General features: G+C 41.3%; 1 protein-coding gene across 8 annotated transcripts in view; it reads right to left on the bottom strand.

Annotated features, from left to right (window-relative positions):
* Window positions 1–16,204, bottom strand: part of LOC119709422 (E3 ubiquitin-protein ligase TRIM39-like) — a 43,816-nt gene extending 27,612 nt beyond the window's left edge. For all 8 annotated transcript variants that reach the window (XM_038157152.1, XM_038157161.1, XM_038157153.1 and 5 more), the window contains exon 1: window positions 13,285–16,204. In XM_038157152.1, coding sequence (XP_038013080.1) covers window positions 13,285–13,313 — 29 coding nt within the window. In that variant the 5' untranslated portion in view covers window positions 13,314–16,204. The remainder of the gene's footprint in view (window positions 1–13,284) is intronic.
* Between the last annotated feature and the right edge of the window lie 915 nt (window positions 16,205–17,119).

Below are 17,119 nucleotides of genomic sequence, written 5' to 3'. Positions count from 1 at the left end.
AATGGATGTTATATGTATAATGTTAAAGTAACTTTGCTATAAAGATATAGGTTTTTTATTATTTCTGTTGTTAAAAAAACTTAGTAGTGAAATAGATGTTATAGTATGCTTGTGTTAAAATGCCTGCTTGGGTGGGATAACATTCAAAGAACTTGTGATGAAGACCCCTGCTACTGCCAATTATCAGCAACCAACATCTGTAGAAAATACAGACCAAAGTCCAAACTGGAGGTGATAACAAGAACGGACCAAAACTACAGCCAAAAAATACACATGGTCTAAAAAGGCAGACCTGAGGAGAAGCCATGCTGAACAGTTCTTGGAACATGTAAACTAGGTTGGGGGAAAGTTTAAATATGCATAATTGTTTATGAATATGCAATAAGCTGATGCAATAGGAAAGGTATGTAAAGGGCGTCTTTATATAAAGACAGAAATAGCAGGTGTGCTCTTGGCAGAATGCCAAGCTATTATCCTTTATTAAACATTTAAATTTTTGCAGGAGAGTGAACCTGCTTTTTCACACCTTCTCTTTAGGTGGCCTTTGCCAAGAATCCACAGAGTACATGGGACTGTAACAGTGGGGTACTTTGAGCCAGTCATTCCCAGTCAGGCTGATTCCAGCCTCCAATACAGTCAGTTGCTGGGATCCCACATCACTCCAAAAATACGGAGAAGTTCTGTCCCTCTGTAGCTTGATGGCATTGGGATACCCTCTGCCCCACTGTCTGCTGGAGCTTTGTACTCCAGTGGGACTGCTATGCCAAGCCCTCAGATGCGTACACAGTAAAGTGTATCCCTCTCCTCCTCCTGGCTGCATACAGGGTCTCCCTGTTCTGATCATAGGATTCTCTGCTTACTTCATGTAAAAACAGTTTAGAATGCCTTTCCGTAGGATCAGGAGTAAGATCAGCTTTTTCATTCTGTCTGGGAAATAGCTGGAGATTGGAGAAGCTGAGTGGATGAAATGAGGGCGAGCATCTCTTGCGTTGGCTCCCAGCAGCTCATGGGCTAAATGACATCGGCCTTTTGTTTAATATGATACTTTATTTCTAAGTTGCTGAGAGATCTGTATGGAGCCAAGAAAATTCAATGCGTGTGCCGCCACCCAAGAGGGAATCTGAGAACTGGCGATCCCACCAGCCCCATGATGGTCATGACAGGTCTCAAAGTTTTAGACAAGGAAGCCTAAAATTTTCAAGCTTAGGCAACTTTTCAAGTTTAGTCAAGCTTTAAACCTGAATGTTCCAGGAGACCCAGATCCTGAACTGCACATTCAAAGGCAGTTGTATTGTGTGGTGAAATGGAGCACTTAGGAACAGGTTGGCAAAGCTACAAAGAGCCTTAGGGTAGTGCCAAGAGATGCTCTGCAAGCTGAATGCCCAGCCTGAGCCCTGTTCTGACAAATGCGGGACTAGCAAGATGCAATAATCCCTGCTGTGTCATTAGAGTGGGGGATATTTTGGAGCATCTCCAGCCTCATGCCTCAGCCTGGCTGGGCATGCAGCTTCTGAGACACGAGTGTGTCATGACACCCCCACTCATCCCCTCACCCATGGACAAGACTTGGGACACTTTGGAGGCATTTTTGTTCTTAATGAGGCTGGTTCAGGGAGGGCAAAGGGTTAGGGTTGGGGGGCGCTTTCTGGTGTGTCGCTGTGTCCCCTCCTACCTGAAATCTCCCCAGACTGTTGGTATTCCCTGTGTGAAAAACACATTCTCTCTCCTGTGAAAATTTAAAAAGTTTATGAAGGACAATAGGAGACAATGGACCATAGCAAAGGGCCAGATGTATCGTGGCCCTCAGCCAAGACCACACAGTTATCTTTGGGGATACCCCTTAAATTCTTTTTCCATTACATCAGCCTGTTGCATATTCATGGACCCTCATACATACCCATAAACTAGTTTCCAGGAACTATTTAACATGGCCCTTCCTCGGGTCTGCCTTTTTAGAGCATGTGTGTTTCTTGGCTGTGGTTCTGGCTCCTTCTCTTTATCACTTCCAGTCTGGGCCTTGGTCCTCACTGTTTTCAGATGGTGAATGCTGATAGTTGGCATATATGTAGCAGGTGTCCTCTTCCTGTGTTCACTGAATGTTATCCAATCCAAGCAGGCATTTTAACACAAGCATAGCTATTTCCCTACTATGTATAAGCTTAATTAACATCAGAAATACAAACTATATCTTTATAACAAAGTTACTTTAACATCATGTATATAAAATCCATTTTAATATTTGCCAAAAGCAAATATTTTAATATATATCTATAACACCTGCCCTACCCCTACCGGTCCCTCCTGTGCCCATCAAACTCCCCCCTGTGGAGGAAGAGGTACCTCCAATATCTGGGGTTCCGGGTTTATGGAAAGGACCTCCCACTGTTTGCCCCCCCCAATCTCCCAGGTCTGCTATTGGGATGGCAGTGACTGCGGGAAAGGGTGATACCCCAATACTAGGGAAGAAAACTATTGTGGCAGGGGCTTCTCAGGGTCTGTCCAACCCTGGCTACGGTAGGTGTCCGGATAACAAAGTATTGCTAACCGCAACCAGTCCAGGTCTCTCAGGCAGGCTCTCAGCCACAGGCAATCTTAGCAAGCAGCTCAGTTCTTATGTGAGATCAGCTCTTTGGTGAATTCAGCTTTTTAGTGACTTCAGCTCTTTGCTTGCCAAGTGCCTCAGCAGACACAGCGAGAGAGAGGAGAAGGCTGTATCAGATTCCACAGAGGTGTCTTTATTGGCAGCTTCTGCGAAGGGTGACAGTGACAGCTCTTCTGCTGAACAGCGCAGAAATTGGGCTTTATATAGAGTATGGGGTTTTGGGAAACAGTCTAATAGTAAGGGTCGAGGTGAATATGACCTATGGCCTTACAGAGAGATAACGAGGGTCCGAAGGTGGAAGTGGGGCTTCTTTGGTCCAGTCATCATGACTAGGCATTTTTTATCTTAGGCAACTGACAGCCAGGGAGTCCTTACAGGCCCTGTTGCTGCTACAGGAAACAGTACTCCATGTCATAAGGCCTATAGAGGAGGTGATACCTTGAGTTCTAGCTTTCATATTTTCCAGATTCTCTACTGCTTTAGTATGTAAATCTGAACTTCAGATAAAGTGTTAGCAAGTTCTCCTCACAGTTTGGTTAGACAAAACAGTCCTTTTCCAGCCCGAGAACCAAGGACACCATTGCAGCTCTAGGCCCCAAAAGTATAAAAAACAGCAAACTGAGGAGAGCAATCTGGGAGGATGGGACTTCATAACCTGAGGCTGTAATTGGGCAATTAACCTCAATAGGTAAATGAATCAAAACTTATAAAAGTGTGAAAACTTTTGACATGCAGTCCATCTTGGGTCCATCTTGGGTGGAGCCATGGCCAGGCTGTTGTACTGCCCAAGGTGTACCCTTTGAAGGGCTTTTTTAATAAATACCTACTTTATTCCTCTAACACTGTTTATCCTCTATTCTAGGTAGCCTCTTTAGGCATCACAGGTTGTGAAAAATGCCATTCACTTGTGTTAAAATGTTAGAAGTTTAATAGTAATTGAAAAAGTAATGAAAATAATAATAAAAATTAGGACAATAAGAATTTGGACAATCAAAGTTAGGACAATAAAAGATAACAAAAAGCAAAGAATTACAGACATCTAAATTATTTGTTCTGCCACAAAGCACATTTTGCTAACAAAGCATTAACCCTTAAAAGCAATAGCCTATTGTCAGAACCCAGGACACCCCTCTGGGTGCCCTGGATGGCCCAAGCCACTGGCAGGGATCTCTGAGACCCCGGCATGCAGCCAAGGACATGTGGGGTTTTGATCTTAGCCCATGGAGCAAATTACCAACACTGTATGAAGAATTACAAATCACAAAAGTTTAGATAGCACAACAGTAATAATCACAGGTGAAGGGAAAAATTGTTGAGTGCTGTACAGGGGGGTTTTGGACTCTGTACAGGGGGGTCTGGGTTTTGTACATGGGGGTCAGGAGTTCTAAGATGGAGGGATTTGGGCGTGCCCTGTCCTTCTTCTTTCTTCTTCCTAACCTCCATGTTCTGGGTGATGTTGGCACCCACAGATTGGTTTAGAATAGAAAGTCACCGTTCAATATAGGTAGTAGGTATTGGGGAAAAACTGTAAACCTCTAACACGTAATGTATGATGTAAAAGATGGCACCAGCCCCATGAGAGGGCAGTGTGCCTTTGGCTGATCTGCTGAGCGGACCTCAGCAGCTCAGGAGAAAATCTTTTAGATAGCATACAATAAACTACCTTGAGACCAGACAACTGAAGACTATAGAGTCTTTCTTTGACTGCGTGGGTTGGAGGAGAGACTTTTCCATCTTTCAGGGTCACCCCAATCTGGGGGTGAAACCCCGCAGCCTATTACATATTCATGTATCTCATACATGATTCAAACATTCCTGTCCAATTAAGAGTGTTTCTGCTTAATGTCAGCTTTCCTCCCTCATCTTGTAAATCAATCGTCTAGGTCTTTTGAAATCCGGGCTATCCCAATAAGGAGGCAATAATTTTTCTCCTGAAATCTTAGTGTCTTGTTACTGTTATCCCTATGCAAAGAATTTCTTTACTATCTTATCCATTCCTTGAGCTAGATATAAAAAGTATCTTACATTACATGGTTTCTATTTTAATATTATGCTGTAGCCTAAAAACTGTATTTACCACACTACTTAAAAGAGATTAATAAAGCACTACAGCATAACTTTCCAACATAACACATATAGTATTCATTTCAATATATGCGAAGAGGCAATTATTTAAAATGCATTTCTCACAATCCCTCCTCTTATTCTTTATAAATAATTTGGCTTGAGCCGGTCGGGCGTGGGGAGCGTGCTTGGTGCCCTGCCAGCCGCTCCTGCCCGACACCTCACTCCCCCAAGGTATTTTTCCCACCCTTCCTGGGAAGGAGATGTAAGGGACACCGAATCTGGAGGTTTGCTGTCATTGGGAGCAACTTCTCTCCAGTGGCGACTTCTTTTTTACCCCACGATTCAGCTACTTTGTGGTAGGTGGGGTGGTGCTAAAGAGGGGTGGCTTGGCACAGACCAAAAGTGGTGCGAGAGCTCAAAGCAAGGAGCTTTCAGTGGCATGTGTGAGGCTAGGAGGGTATGACATCTATAGCTGAAGGCAAAAAAATGGTCAGGGCACGTAATCAGCTGCAGTAATGCTAAATAGTTTATCTTTGCAAGCTGCTTGCAAGTTGTTTCTTTCTTAGGTAACGGGAACAGTATTTGTGATCAGTATTTGCAGATGACCTTAGGTGGACCATTGATGAGCTAAGTATAGCAGTTTAGATGGCATTCTGAAAAAAAGTGGCGGGTCTTTCTGTGTTCCTCAATTCTTAACAAAAATTAAGTTAAAAACCCCTGTGATTTTGCATATTCCCCCAGTAGAAGAGCTGATCTGTAAGATGTCCATCCAAGGCAGGAGTGAATGGGGGCAGGTGGGCATGTGTTTGGAGTGCACCCATTTGGAATTCTTTGCATCAGAGAACCAGAGGGGAACAGCGTGATATGAAAACATAATTCTGTCAACTTGACAGAAATATGGACAGACTTGGGTTCACATTCCAGACTTCCTGCCACTAACTCCGGGAATTAGGAATAGCCAAGAGAGCTGTCAGAAGTGTCTTTTTTACCATTCTTCTTAGCCTTTGCTCTGGAATATTTGATAATAGGAACCAACGTGCTCCTCCATGTATGTTTTTGGTAATGAAAAAGATGAGTCCTTTTGTGCAAAAGAATATCTAAAACACAAAGCAAATGTTACTGACTTGCTTTGCATTTATCTTAACAGAAGAAAATCTCCAGATAAAGGAATAACATTGCTTTCCTAGTAATCGACTAAAATCTTTTCTCTCTGGTTGCAGTGGTCTGTGGTTTCATGGTGCACTAATTCTTAGGTTTTCCTGGTTTCTAAAAATGCAGACTAAAATGAAGGAGAAGAAAAAAAAAAGCAGTTGCTGTGCTATTAAGAGAACTCCATGCACTTTTCTGACAAATGATTGTGAATGCACTGGGAGGTATCCTTCAGGGAAACTGCATGCAGTTTTTCCTGTGCTTTTCTGGAATGCTTGTTATTACTAACTTATGGCAATGCATTAGAGTGGCATTACAAATCCCAGAGCCTATTTCAGATGCTCATGCTGCCAAGTTCAATCCATGTGTAAGTTATAAACATGATAGTTCATTAACAGAAGTTGTCTCTGTCTCTATCTGGGAGCCTTCTCAGCAAACCCCGGCTGGCCCTGGCCGGCACACAGCGGGGGGGCAACCCCCAAAATGGACCGACAGCGGAGGGACACTCTCTCGTGCCCGGGGTGCTGGTGGCTGTTAGGCTATTTGCCTTTGCAGCAGAGAGACTTCTGGAGACAGTGGTAGAAGATAAAAGGCCAACTCTCAGCAGGAGGCCAAACCAAGGTTTATTCAGAGCCCCAGAGGGACCCTGGTTGCCTCGGAGGGGGGGGTGGGTGGCCTCTAGCTCAGAGCCCCGAGGGAAATGTGGGAGCTACATTTAAAGATGGAAGGGAACGGAAGGTATATACATTGCTTGACCAATAAAGATCCCCCAGGCATCAGTCCATGGAGAATGGACATTTGAGATAACGTATAGGACAGTAGTTGAGGGGGCTGACCTTTGGCCCCTAGCAATTCACTGATGACTTTGTCCGAAAGTTCTGGATATAGGGGACGGGATACCAAGTGATAGACAAGGAAACTAGGGAGGGGGGTTTGGGGATGATCTCAGCAAAAGGAAATGCCTAGATAGGCAAAAGGGAAGGGGCACACTCTGGGATAAACGTTTGGGAACAATAAGGGAATATAAAATCATGCGATTACAAAGTATTACAGAATAAATGCACAATACTACAAGAAGTGAAATGTTTGGTATAAGAAATTGATTGTTTTACTGGGTCTAATTTAGTCTTGAATGTGAACAGCAGTGTTTGTGTTATTCTGGAGTTCTGTTGGAGCTGTCCCAGTGGTGTGCAATTCTAGTCTGGGATTTGATATTACCCCTCAAGAAGGAACATAAATAGCATGGAAGAATTTTGCTACCAAGCTACTGTTTGAGGGCTTTGTAGTCTCAGTCCTTTAGAATAGTGTTTGGTAGGTTTCAAAATGTCTTGCAATTCTTTGAAAACTGACCCTTTTGTCAATCTGTAAGCAAGGGTTTCACTGGGTTATGAGAATCAGTTCATTGTTGAAAGAGACTTGTCTTCAAGCCTCAGGGATTCTGGAGGGATTATTTTGTGGGTTTTTTTGTGTGTGTGTGTGTGCATGTTTTGGGGCATTTTTTCCCATGAAATTGTTGTTTTTGAATTATTTTCTGAAATATTTAGTTTGCATTATGCTCAGCTTGGACAGAGTATATATGCTCTGAAATCAGTGATAGGAGTCCTGAGGGAGGACAATGGGAATGGAAATGCCTCTGCCAGTTGATTTGCAGCACAGTATGAAACAGTCAATTACAAAGGTGAAGACCCTGCTTCAAATGGAAGCTATTTTCAATCAGATGTAAGCCATGTATAATCCTCTCCTATGAATCCTGCCACTACAACTTATACTGTTTTAAGTCAGTGTACCAAAGACTTCAATCTGGTTGTGAATCATTGCTTTTTCTCAAGTCTTGCTATTCATTTCAGCTCTTTTAGTTTTCCCCCAGGGTGTCCTACACTCGTGAGAAGGGGAGTGTTGAAGATAGTCATTGACAATAACAGTATTTGTAATATTACATTTAGGCTGATGTATATCTGTCAGCAGTTTTGCAGGATTTAAACTGCATAACCTTTTTATCACTTTTTGCTATAATCAGATGCTACAATATGAGGTTTCTAATCTGAAATGACTTTGCTTAGTGTTCCAAAAGCCTGTCAGGTATTGAAAGTGATGGCTGCACATTCAGTAAGTGCTTTGATAGAGCCCGTCAGCTAGTGAACAACAAACTGAAAACTAGTTTGTACTGCAGAGCATCATCTTCACTTATTTGCATTACCTTTGTGTCTGGATGTCCCTGAATGTATTACAGGGATATTATATTAGGCATTGCACAGCTCTGTAGTAAGTGACAATTCTTGGCCCTCAAAGCCCAGAACTCAAGTATGCAAGGAAGACTGAAGAACTTTCTTGCTCTTTGCACATGCAGAGTGAAAGAGGGTTGGAGCAAGATTAAATTATTTACTCAAGGTCACAATGATGTCTCCAGCAGAGCTGGAAATAAGTTTAAATTTCCTAAGGGCTAGTGAGAAAGTGAGAATTGTATTTGACAGAAAAATTCATTGTTTTGACAATAGTTTCCTTTTTAATAAGTGAGGGAAAACAATCAATCAGAAATTTCTTTCACCTAAGGAAAAAAGACAAAGTTGAAGATTGGAAGAAACACAAGAAGACAAAATAGGTAAAGAAAGAGGGAAGTGTGTCAGAGTATTTGTATAAAAGGGGGAAAAAAATCAAAGTCGTTTTGCCTCTACATGATTTAGGTCCTTGAGTTGATGTATTGTTTATATAAGTTTGAATTAGAGAACACTTGTCTTCTCTTCATGTTTGTGACCCAGAATGCTGTTTTAGGACTTTTAGGATTGTTTGTTTGTTTGTTTTCTGTTTGTTCAGGATTTTTTGTTTTATTTTGTTTGTTTGTTTTTTATGCATGAGAGGGAAAGGGAAATGAGGAAAATATAGATTTTTGGCAAAAAAGTTTCAGTTGACAGAAAACAAGTGTCTTCCCAAAATGTTTCTGTCTAGCTCTATGCTAGAATCTTAGATCTTCTTAATTCTGTTTATTACTGCATTACATTGCCTTTGGGCAAGAGCCATTATATTTCAGAAGGGGCATAGGTGCAGAATGGAAATGTAACTCGAACATGTCCTCTCTGTTGGAGAAGAGTCTTACTAAGATGCACAAAAAATTAAAAAACTCTGGGCTTTCTCAGGCATATATGTTTTAAAGCCAATGTAAATTCATATATACATTCTAAGAGTATTTATGAACACTGTTAAATACTAAATTTCCAGGTGGTGATAATTACTGAAAGGGCTTTGATTTTAATGGTAGAGTTGCTGTCTATATGATGATTAATGGGAATAGTCCTTTAAAGTCATTCCCTTGCTGACATCTGTAAGTTTCATCTTTTCCTGATTGTATTGGCGGCTATACATTAGTTATGAATATAAGGGAATGATTTTTAGGGATATGTTGCAAGTAACCAGATTGGTAGCTCTGGTTCCATTTCCATTGTCTAAGAAGAACTCCGATTATTTTTGGATCTTTTGTAGACCTCTGACTAGATTAGCATTTGTCTTTGATTCACCTCGTAAATTTTAGGCTACTAGGCTTGACCAATGAATGGAAAGTCACAGATCTTAGGTGATTCCCATGTCAGCAACTGCTCAGTAATAGGGAGATTTCTGTCCTCAAGTTTGTTACTTCAGCTACCGGATTATACGCACTCCAAAAGAAGGTGAGAAGATTGCTTCCCTAAATGGTGAAATAATTCTTCCTGCTGTTTGTGACCCTTTTGTATTACTGGGGTTTGTTTCAGAATATTTGAATTGCATGCATCTGGTCTTGGGGGAAACAGAATACTCTGTAGTCAATAGCATGTAGGCTTTTATCAAACTGAAATTGTTTTAAAGGACCGGACACTTAAAACACAGTAATTTCTGCTGGTTCCAGTTCCATCTTTAGGCTCAACAAAACTAATGGTAAATCTGCACCAGTAGGGAGGGAAATTTACTTGGACTTCTTCCTTTTTAGAGAGGAGCTAATTAAAAAATTTCACCAGAATCAGAGCAGGCTTTTCCTGTAAAACAAGAAGAGCGTCATGAAAAGAGACCAATCCTAGTAACCCTCTTAGTAATATTATTTGTATTTGGACTTGAACAAAATATATCAAATCTGTCTTCTGGGTGTCACATCAGTAATAGGTAGTTCAGCTGCTGTACTTCTCTCCTAAAGCTAAGAATAGGATCCAAATAATCATGACTCCATGGTCACAATTCACCCTGTGATGCTGACAGGTGAAAAAGGAGTGGAAGGTGCACCTGTAAATTAACTTGAATGGCCTATCTAAATCAGCGGTCTCTGATTTCCTGAAAGCTTAAACGGGTCAGTTGCCTATATCGTTCAGAATTTTTGGTCATGTCTTTCTTGGGATTCATTTGATCTTTCCCCATTAGTTCAGCCTCTGCTCTCCATCCTTTGCTGACATTTGAAGTTTCTTGATATACTGATGGAAGTGTGGCTGGAAGGCTGGAAGTGTGTTATTTTTATTTATCACATCATTATTCCTTTCGAAGGGTTGTTTGCCTCAAGTCTCATTCTGGCTGATTTTCTGCTAGTTCATTTTCAGATGATGGTAGGTGTTTTGTAATAGCAAGCACATAATCCTATATTTGCTTTTCTTTTTATTTGGTCTGTCTAGAAAATGGAATGACTGAACATCTCAGACAGGATTTTCTCTCCCTTATACGTGTCACTTGAATGGAATAGATTTGTATCTGTAAGATCATCTACCTAAACTCTGGGCACTGAAGAAACTAGTGGTTTGCTGTTGCATATAGGTAAAATCTTACAAAAGGAAGGCCTTGTAAAATGACAGCTGAGGCCTATTACTTTGCCTAAGTAGAAAAGGACTATGGGAAAGTGATAAAGCTGAATAAGAGGTAGAAAAACAAGTTATATAACCATTGGATGTTCACATCGTGGTGTATGGTTGTTGGTTGAATTATATTTGTTATGGTTTAAAGCTATGTAACTGATAAAGGCCTGACTGATTAAAAAGGCCTGGTTTTTACAATAAAGCAGGTCTCCTTTGCACCTGCCTGGGGACTCTGCGTCACTATGGACCTTCACTCCCAGTTTGCCAAGGAGATGATCAGTAGGAATGTTGCAGAGATGCTATGTACATATTAACAGAATGGCAGACAGTGAAGCGGTGGACATTTCTAGAGTTTATTTGTAGAATGCTGCTGCATTGGTGCCAGATCAGTCGGTTTTCCATCAGTAGCATTTCTGTGTAGAAATACACTGCCCATAGACTTTCTATCATTTGATGCTGTTTCCTTACTGTCATCTTAATATATTCCTTTGCTTTAAAGGATGATAAAGTCTTTACATTTTGAAGATCCCAGCTAGGAAACACTATGGCAGAGTAGTCATCGCTCCCCTTTCTTTTGCCTCATTTGTAATATTCACAGACGCATTGCAAATTTCTGTTAATGTCAATAAAAATACTGAGACTACTTAGCAGGGTTGACACTCTCAGCTGCTTTCCTCTTTCATACTGCTTCATACTGTATGTGACCTAATGGCCTCTTTTTGTCACCTGCATTTTTCTGTGGTTTGGTAAAATTGGCTGTCCTGGTTTAGGGCAATTTTGGGAGAAAAACCTCTAAAGGGGTTTCCTCTAGAAAAACAAATTCAAGTGGCCTCTGCCCCAACTGGTTTGGGAAAAAGACTTCCTTGGAGAAAAATGGTAAAAACTGCTTATTTTACAGCCAAAGCATTCATCTGCACATAAAAATGAACAATACTAAACAATAAAACCTCTTGCCACTCCAAAGGAGATGAAAAATTCAGAAAAGTCCCCTTAGTGGGCTGTAGTTTGGCTCACTCAATCTCTTATCAGTCCCTCTGGTGCTGGAAATGCCGCGGCCCAGGCTCAGCCTGGTGGGCCACAGGCGCCAGCTGCTGGTTCTCTTCCGGGTGTTCAGTCCAGAGCAGGTTTAAACAGGTCCAAAGAAATGGAAAAACCACAGTTCAGGGAACTTCTCTGCCTCAGCTATCTATAAAGTAACTAAAAGCAAAGGAGAGCTCTGTCCAGTTGTCTGTCTGTCTGCAGACAACACAGTCCAGGAGCAGCATACAGAGGAGCAAGTGCAGTTCTGATAAGAAACTCCACGCTTCCTCTCTCCCAACTTCAGCCTCGGAACAAAGAAACACCTCTTAAAGGTGTAAAACTTACTATCCAGTATTGTAAAATCAAGGGCGACTCCTCCAACGTGTGGAGAGAAAATGACGCATCTGACTCCATCATCAGAAGGCTAATGAAATACTTTATTACACTATATTATTCTATACATCTAAAACTGAATCTGCCATGCACTCACTCTTGCTCACAACTGCACATAACTGCACTCATCTCTGACACTTCCATGACTGCGCCGTGACTGTCAGCAGACAGTCTCCACACAGACACACTCTTGGCCCTGATAGGCCGAGGGAACAAAACATCCTCACTTTGGGTAAACAATCTCCACATTCCATTTTACTTTGGCACAACACAGGCACAGCAAGTGACAAGAATTGTGTTTTCTTTCTCTGATATTCAGAGAATGTGAATCCCAGAAATATTCTTGGGAAAAACTGTGCCCTGCTTTTCTCCATGAGGAGAAATGTGGCAACAATCCAGCATAAACAGAACAGATCATTGGGGATAGAAGCATCATATAGCCAACTCAGGACACTGGCGTACACTGCCAACTCACAACTTGTGTGTTGACATTTCAAGGGCTTTAATGGGTTCCTTTCTGAGACTGCCATTCACTAGACTTTCACATCCACAAAGACTTCATCTTCCATAGGTCGTTACAGTATTTAATACTCTTTCTTGGAATATAGGCAATAGACCAGCAAGTACTTAGTTCCCTGCAAGCCGAGTCTTTCCAAATAAGCAGTTAAAGAGATTGCTTTTCTCCTCTGATTAATCTGCCAGTATGTGCATGGAGAATTTGGTTCCTTAAGTGAACCTCTTAGAAGGGATCTCATCACAAGCAGTATCTCAGGCTTTCTTGAAATAACTCACTCCTTTGAATCCTAATTCTATTCAGAGTACATTTAAGATTTTTTTTCACTGAAGCTGTTCAACAATGCTTCTTCTCTCATAAAATGTGAAGTGCATGACAAAGATGGATCCCCATGAAAGGTATACATATATCAAAGTTAATCGTTAAGAATGGTGGCTCCCTCTTGCAGTTCCATTTGTAACTGAGTTGTTATTCCAAAGCTAAATATTCCAGGCCTGTGAACACAAAAAGGAGTCTTTATCTTTTGCAAGAATTACACATCATAGGAGGGTTTGTGTTAATTTTGATTTCTACGGTGTTAGCCCTGTTGCAGAAAAAAAGTAGATTGTACTCTCTTCTTGTGCACTCTCTTCTTGTGCTCTCATTCCCCCCTCTCTGCTTTGCATGCCCTACTAATCTACTGGTGTGACTCATTCGGCATCAACTCATAGTGAAAATTTTGCATAGTTTCATCTACTTACAATTGCCAGTTGCCAAGCAGCATAACCATTCAAGGGGCAAAGAATTGTAGGGCCGGGCAACTTCAGGTGCTGAAACTGTAAGCAGTTGAAGTCATGCCATATTAAATCAGTTGATATAGGATTTTCAGCTGGGTACCTCTGAGAACAGCAGCTTGTCAGCAATGACTCAGTGATCTTTCTAGCTGTAGTATAGAAAGAGAAAAGGGACACTTTCAATGGTTGAGCAATGACACAGTAATCTTTCTAGCTGTAGTACAAAAAGAGAAAAGGGTTCAATGGTTGAGATCTTTGGCATGAGAAAACAGCAAGAAATGCACAACAAAATACTTGAGCCAGATAAATCACACTTTTCTAGCCAGATTTTTTCAGTTGTTCTTTCTTGTCTGTGCCTTTACTTTTCACAGAAAACATTGGGGGTTTTAATTTTTTTTGTTTTGTTTTGTTTTTTTTTTTTGTTGTTGTTTTTTTTTTGTTTTGTTTTGTTTTGTTTTGTTTTGTCTGCCTTTCTCTTTCCATCTGCAATTAACAATTTTGGCTTCCTTTACTGGTTTCTCTTTCTTTACTTACAGACAGTGTTATGAGGTCATCCAACATGAACATTGTCATAAACATTCTCATACTGTGAGAATAGGTGAAAAGTACATCTAAAGGGATAAAACAAACCCACAAAAATAGAGGTTTTTTACAGTCCTCCGTGAGAACATTAGGACACAAGATATCTTTGACCTATGTTATGCTGCACTGATTTAACTTTTAGTCCACTAATTATTATTATGTGTTTGGCTTTTAGTACATCGCCTTTGAAATCAAGCCAAATATTCTGACTTTTTTTTTTTTTTTCCTAGCGAAGGCTTTGTTTCTTAAGGAATATTCCAGAGCAAGAGCCTCCATGGTAGAGTTATGTTGTCATAATCAAAAGCATCATAAATTCTGGTACAGTTTGTGCTGGTAAATGTCTAGAAATGAAAGGGTTTAGATATTGTTTTACTTTTAAATGCAACCATCATTTGAAATATTTAAGAGTTGGTGGTTTTCCCCCTCACAAAAGACTTCTCTCTGAAATGTAACTCTGGGTTTAGGCATAAAAGCCCACCATGGAAAATACGTTACTGATGCTCTGCAGTAAGTGCAGCTTAGCAACTAGTGATGAAAACATGGTTTAAATGACATTCCTTCTACAGTGATGGAAACTCTGTCTATGCAGACATAGCACAGGTTACAATGGCTTAGCTCCATGTTAATGTGCATTTTAAAAGTTCTTAATAAGGTGAATTCAAGTTCCTCCATTGTTCTGCGCAGGAGTCCAAAGAGAATTTCAATGTAATTCAATTCAACAACTTCAAATTCAACAGTTTCAATTTCAATTACTTTTTGTCATTTTCAGCTGTCATTGCTTAGCTGTTGAACATGAGACTCCCTCATGACTGATAAAAGTTGTCTAGTTAAGAGTGGGTCAAAGACATAGTCCTGCTCTAGAAGGAGATGAGAAGGTCTCTGCAGTCTTTGTCATCTCTACTGCTTGTGATCTCTATCTGAAACTGGTAGGAAGCTTTCTGAAGGTACCCCAGAAACAGGCAATATGGACAGCTTAGAACTGAACACTTGCTTCAGTGTTACCATGGTGATAACAGAAAGGACTTAAAAAAATTAAAAGGGTAAACAAAGCAGTTGAAAAGAAAAGAAAATCAATCCTTATTCCATTCTGCAAATATATCATTCTTTAAATCATCATTTTCATGCAGTTTCACAGCCTGAGTTGGTATCCCTGAAAAGGAACCTGAGACAGAGTAATCTTTTTAATGGAGCAGATGTGATACATGCAGGTTAAGAGACAGTTTTTTTACATAAAATACAAGTCATGCTTGAGTTACTCTTTGCTTAAGGTACTTAGTTCATACTTGGTCAGAATATTACTGTCATGATTGTCATTTAAACTTTTCAAGGAAAGCTCTGACTAGCAACGTTTGAGGAAAAATAGTAATTGATCTGCCATATTTGTGTGAAGCAGGTTAGCTTTTTGCAATCAACAGTGTTGCTTAACCTTTCATCGTATCCCTTTTCCATGTTGTGCTTATGGGTTATTAATCTCCTTCAGAAAAGGCACGTGGAATAAATCGCCTTGGCCGACCGTGGCGTGCCAAACTAGAAATTTGCAAACTTTGCTGCATTTCTCCAAAAGTGCAGCTACCAACAACTAGGACCCTACAAGGCCTTTGAGCCCCAAAAGCCACACCTTTCATTTGATACCCACACACTGGGGAAATGACTTCTTTTTCCCTTGGAAAAAGGCCTCTGTTGTGGTGTGTTTTGTTTTATTAGTATAATTATTGTTTGATTTGTAATGTTCTTGGGCTGTCTTTTGGTCTCTGCCTCTTTTCCCAGAACTTTCTTTACTCCTCCTTTCATGAAATGCCAATCTCTCCCTAAAACCTGCCTTCTCTCGAGAAACTTCTCTGTCAGTTTTGTACTTCTTTAAACTTTATTAGTTCACTAAAACTGTTCTTTTCCCTTGGGATTCTTTGGTTGATATTTGAATGCCCACCTTGTATTTTATCTCTAGTTCTCCTGATCAGTTGAATATTGTATCCTCCCCTCAGCCCTCCCCTTGTTTATAAGCTTTGTCTGCCCCAAGCTCAGGCTCCTGGAGCGCTGAAGGGGAAGGTGTAACATCAAATAAAGTCATCCCAGGATCCCTACAGCTGTCTTTTGTTTTGCGCTGTGCCTTCCCTGGCACCTGGGAATCAGCGGAGCTTGAGAGGGGTCTCTCGCTTCCCGTCACCATCTAGATGGAAAAGATACAGGCCTCCTGTAGGAATGTGCCCCCTATGGACAGAGTGACAGAACCTTCCTCTGTCCCCCAAAAAGGAAAGAGCCCAGAACTTTCTCCCAGTGATCAGGTAGAAAAGTCACTGATAGGACCTTGGGGACTTCACCTCAAGTTTGGGGACAGGTAATTGGCCATAAGCCAAAAGGCCCCGCCTGGGCCATTTAGTAGAAAAGCACAGAACAAAGAAGCCAAATCGCTTTTGTGAGGTGTCTTTACCAGGAGCACAAGCTTGTGGCACCTGGAGCGCTTTGAGTTTGTTATTTTGCCTTTATTAAACCTTTTTTGTTCCTGACACTGTCACATCAGCCTCCTGCTCCTTTTATGCCTCCTAATGAAAGCTGAGCTATTCTGGGATGTAGTGTTGTGGTGTTGAGAGCTCATCAGATCGGCTCGAAACCCCCTGGGCAAAACGCTACAGCCTCCCTTTGTGGCCACTTGCCCCAGCACACCTTGTCATGCTAAGCTAGAAATTTGCACACATTACTAGACATCTCAAAAATTAATGCTGCCAGCAACTAGGACCCTGCAAGTTCTGGGAGCCCCACAAGCCACCTTTCATCTGATACCCAGACCCTGGGGAAATTACTTCCTTTTCCCATGGGAAATGGCCTCCCTTTATGGCCACTCGCCGCAGATGATCATAGCGTGCCCAAGCAGAAATTTGAAAACCTTGATGGATTTCTCCAAAAGTTAAGCAGCCAGCCACGAGGACCCTGCAAGTCCTTCGAGCCCCAAAAGCAACCTCTGTGCTAAAACCAAAACCCTGGGGAACTTACTCTTTTTTACCTTGGAAAATGGCCTCAATTTGCGGCCACTCACACCAGCTGACCATGGAGTGCCAGCAAGAAATTTGCAAACTTTGCTGGATTTCTCCAAAAGGAAAGCTGCCTGCAACTAGGACCCTGCAAGTCCTTAGAGCCCCAAAAGCCACATTTCATCTGGTACTCAGAACCTGGGGAAATGTCTTCTTTTTCCCGTGGAAAAATGCACCCATTGGCGGCCACCTGC

This window comes from Motacilla alba, chromosome 18 (genome assembly GCF_015832195.1).
Source record: "Motacilla alba alba isolate MOTALB_02 chromosome 18, Motacilla_alba_V1.0_pri, whole genome shotgun sequence".
Classification (NCBI taxonomy): domain Eukaryota; kingdom Metazoa; phylum Chordata; class Aves; order Passeriformes; family Motacillidae; genus Motacilla; species Motacilla alba.
This window is presented reverse-complemented; position numbering and strand designations above follow the sequence as displayed.